Source organism: Triticum aestivum, chromosome 6B (genome assembly GCF_018294505.1).
Source record: "Triticum aestivum cultivar Chinese Spring chromosome 6B, IWGSC CS RefSeq v2.1, whole genome shotgun sequence".
Lineage (NCBI taxonomy): Eukaryota > Viridiplantae > Streptophyta > Magnoliopsida > Poales > Poaceae > Triticum > Triticum aestivum.
In genome coordinates, this window is record NC_057810.1 from 694329346 (window position 1) to 694333478 (window position 4133).

General features: G+C 51.6%; 1 protein-coding gene across 1 annotated transcript; it reads left to right on the forward strand.

Annotated features, from left to right (window-relative positions):
* Positions 1-844: 844 nt before the first annotated feature.
* Positions 845-1887, forward strand: LOC123134924 (auxin-responsive protein IAA9). Its single transcript, XM_044554071.1, has 2 exons — positions 845-1459; positions 1583-1887. The coding sequence occupies exons 1-2, from the start codon at positions 969-971 to the stop codon at positions 1623-1625; spliced, it is 534 nt and encodes a 177-aa protein (XP_044410006.1). The 5' UTR covers positions 845-968; the 3' UTR covers positions 1626-1887.
* The last annotated feature ends 2246 nt before the right edge of the window (positions 1888-4133 follow it).

A 4133-nucleotide genomic window follows, 5' to 3' on the forward strand; every position in this document is an offset into this window, starting at 1 on the left:
GTAGTCGGCGTAGAGCCCCGTCGCGCGGTTACAGCCCCGTCGCGCGGGCGGTTGCTTTTTATGTGCTGGGACGATCCTACCCTTTTTTATGAAGGGGTACGGAACGATCTCAACCGTTGTTGTATTTAGGGGGGTTGTACCGAAGAAGAAGTGTTATTTTTCCTAAACTCTTGCCCTAACACGATTTTTTACCGTCGGGTTCGTGGATTACGGGTAGCCATTGCTATGTTTTTAGAGCATCTCCAATCCCCAGGACGTCCAAAAACCGCCGCCTGAGGCCGAATCGACGTTAATTTCGGCGTGAAGGCGAATGTGTTCCCGGTCGCCGCCGGCCCCAAATCGGCACAAACACGATTGAAATTTGTACCGGGAAGGAGACGCCCACCGCGACCGGCCGGGAGGCCACGCCCACATGCGTGGCGCCTTCCACGGCGACCAACCGGTCGATGCGCGCACGCCCACTCTGACCTGCCTCTCAGGGGCTTGAAATGATCGGTCGATCACTGGCTCACCTGGGGAATGGCGAGAAGAAATCAAGCGAGCGAGATCGCTGCCGGTTTCATGCACGTAATTGGCCAGCCATGAGGACACGGCCGGGAGATTGATTAGTTCAAAGCGGCGGGCGCGCGTGTCGGGATGCCACGAGAAACCCAAGCAAAGCCGCGGACTCCCTCTCACTCACTCGCCCGACAAGCGGCCGGCAGGCAGACAGGCTGCCCGCCCCCGCGCCCCCTCCGCCCCCGACATCCTGTCCCCCTCCCGCCGATCCTCCCCGATCCGCTCCGTTTCCGCCGATGGCGTGCCTCCGGTGTGTGTGTGTGTATATATACACCCAGCCGCACCCGCCGGCCGGCATCTCATTCCCTCCCACCACGACTCCATCAACCAGCCAACCAACCCATCATCATCATCAGAGCTCTACGCAAGAATCAGACACAGCTTTCAACAACTAGCTCTAGCTGGCCGGCATGGAGCTGGAGCTCGGGCTGGCGCCGCCGACCAACGCCGGCCGCCTCCTCGGCAGCGGGAAGAGGGGCTTCGGCGAGGCGTTTGAGGATCAAGAGCGGAGGGCGGCGGTGGCCACGACGCTGCCGCTCTTCGACGACGGCAGCAGCAGTAGCAGCAGCTGCGACAGCGAGGGCGGCGGCGGCGGAGGCGGAGGGATGAACAAGAAGGCGCTGGTGGGGTGGCCGCCGCTGAGCGCCGCGCGCAGCAGGGCGTGCGGCGGCAGGCACGTGAAGGTGTGGAAGGAGGGCGCGGCCATCGGGCGGAAGGTGTACCTGCCCTTCCACGGCTCCTACGCCGACCTCCTCGCCACGCTCGCCCGCATGTTCCCCGACCCCGCAGCCGACAAGGCGGGTTGCCTCGGTGGTGCTGCCGGCAAGGGCGAGGGCGAGATGGTGGTCACGTACGAGGACGCCGAGGGCGACTGGATGCTCGTCGGAGACGTGCCGTGGGAGTAAGTCCATCATCCTCATCTCCCATTTCCATTTCAAAGAAGAAGAAAAAAAATTCCTACATCCCTCCCTGGGTGTTATAGCTGAATAACTGACATCCTGGTGTGTTGATGTCTTTTCTGCAGGGATTTCGCGCGGTCGGTAAAACGCCTCAAGATTTTGCTCTGAAGAAGCAAACAGATCGGCACTGCTAGATTTTGAGAAATGTTTTTTCCATTTTCTTCTGTGAGATTTCAGCTATGCATCCTCACTGGCTGCTCATGTTGCAGACATCTTGTGATACTATAAATACTTATAATATACAGTTCTACTACAACATCTCCTCATATCATTTTCCCGTTTTCTCTCCCACAACGTGTAAACATGTTGCGGCTATATGTATTGCTTTTCCATGGAAAGGGGCCAATTCAATTCTGTTATGTTCGATTAATGCTCTGTCAGATCCTTCTTTATTTCATTCGTTCCCAGCTGATTTCTTTTCTCAATGGGAGCAGACAGGCTCGATTTGTAAAGCTTTAAGGGGCCAGCAGTTTTTGTAGGTGAGCAGCTGTTACAGATGCTAACAGACAAGCAGATATGCTCGGTCAGATTCTGCAAGAACACCGGACATGAACGTGACCTGACGGGAGAATGTTTGCTCGGAAAGGAGGATCAGTGTAGCGTGCTGGCAACCAACTTCGCTTTTGCCTTGTGCTGTGAGTTGTGAGTTGTGACGGCGTTGGGTTTGAAAAAAGCTCCAGTACAATATACAGTAGATAGTAGCTAGATAAAGACAGTACGCACACTCTTGGGATTCCCCTTGGTTAGATGAGAAAAAGTCTAAAAGCAGCTTAGCAGATCCGCTAAAAATGTGTACCATAAATTTCGTTTGCGGTCTAAAACGGATTTGCGGCATCGCGCATGGCACGGCAGAACAAATAAGCTAAACGATACTGTAAATTTGAAACAATTTTCGTGCTACAAAGTTGAGAGCAACACCACCGGAGTTCATGCATTCCATAGCATAAGAACACACTTCAAACTAATTTAAACCTATGGATTGCTGGCTCATGGCTCGACGCCGAGGTAGACCTCCTCCGCCGACCTCTAGAGAGCATGGGCGAATTCGTACTCTTCCTTTGGCGGCGGCGAGACGCTCAGTGGCGCCTTCTTCTCTGGCCGCCACCGCGCGCTGGTTGTTGAGGAGCTCCTCATCCCTTTCCGGCACTCTTGGTATGCGGGTAGAGGACCGTGTCGAGCTCTTTGAAGCGGGCCCACATGTCCCGGCCGCCCCTGCGGGAGAGGCTGCCACGCTGGCACTCTTGCTCAGACCGCGAAACTTCAAGGGGGGGAGGGGAGATGGAGCTGCCGGCCTCTGCATCGTGTCGGCGCGCTTGTGCGGCCGCGATACCCACGCCCATGTGCACCTCCGGGCATGGATCGACGAGAGAAGGACAGTAACGTGCAGAATCTCTCGCCGAAGAAAGCAAAGGAGATGGCAGAGGGGTGGAGGATATGCAGGAAGCGAACCCTAAAATGCCCCCCCGGTCGCGTAGATATAGCGACGGAGGGGGGCAATATGCATGCCACTTCTATATTTTTTACGGGTCAGGCTAGATATAGCGTTTCTTTTCGTCCCAAAAAAACCCGCAAAAACTGTCGGAATTATGCAGGTGAAGGAAATATGACTAGAGGCAATAATAAAGTTGTTATTTTATATTTTCTTATTCATAATAAATGTTTATTATTCATGCTATAATTGTATTGATCAGAAACCTAAATACATGTGTGAATACATAGACAAATGATGTGTTCCTAGTGAGCCTCTACTTGACTAGCTCGTTGATCAAAGATGGTTAACGTTTCCTAATTATGGACATGAGTTGTCATTTGATAACGGGATCACATCATTAGGAGAATGATGTGATGGAAAAGACCCATTCGTTAGCTTAGCATAATGATCGTTCAGTTTTGTTGCTATTGCTTTCTTCATGTCAAATACATATTCCTCCGACTATGAGATTATGCAACTCCCGGATACAGGAGGAATGCCTTGTGTGCTATCCAATGTCACAATGTAACTGGGTGATTATAAAGATGCTCTACAGGTATCTTTGAAGGTGTTTGTTGGGTTGGCATAGATCAAGATTAGGATTTCTTACTCCGAGTATCGGAGAGGTATCTCTGGGCCCTCTCGGTAATACACATCATAAGAAGCCTTGCAAGCAAAGTAACTAATGAGTTAATTGCAGGATGATATATTACGAAACGAGTAAAAATACTTGCCGGTAACGAGATTGAACTAGGTGTGAAGATACCGACGATCGAATCAACATACCTATGACAAAGGGAATAACGTATGTTGTCATAACGGTTCGACCGATAAAGATCTTCGTAGAATATGTGGGAGCCAATCTGATCATCCAGGTTCCGCTATTGGTTATTGATCGGAGAGGTGTCTCAGTCTTGTCTACATAGTTCTTGAACCCGTAGGGTCCGCACACTTAACGTTCGATGACGATATTGTATTATATGAGTTATGTGATTTGATGACCGAATGTTGTTCGAAGTCCCAGATGAGATCACAGACATGAAAAGGATTCTCGCAATGGTCGAGATGTAAAGATTGATATATGGGACGATAGTATTCGGACAACGGAAGTGTTTCGCAAAGCACCGGGTACTTATCGGGTCACC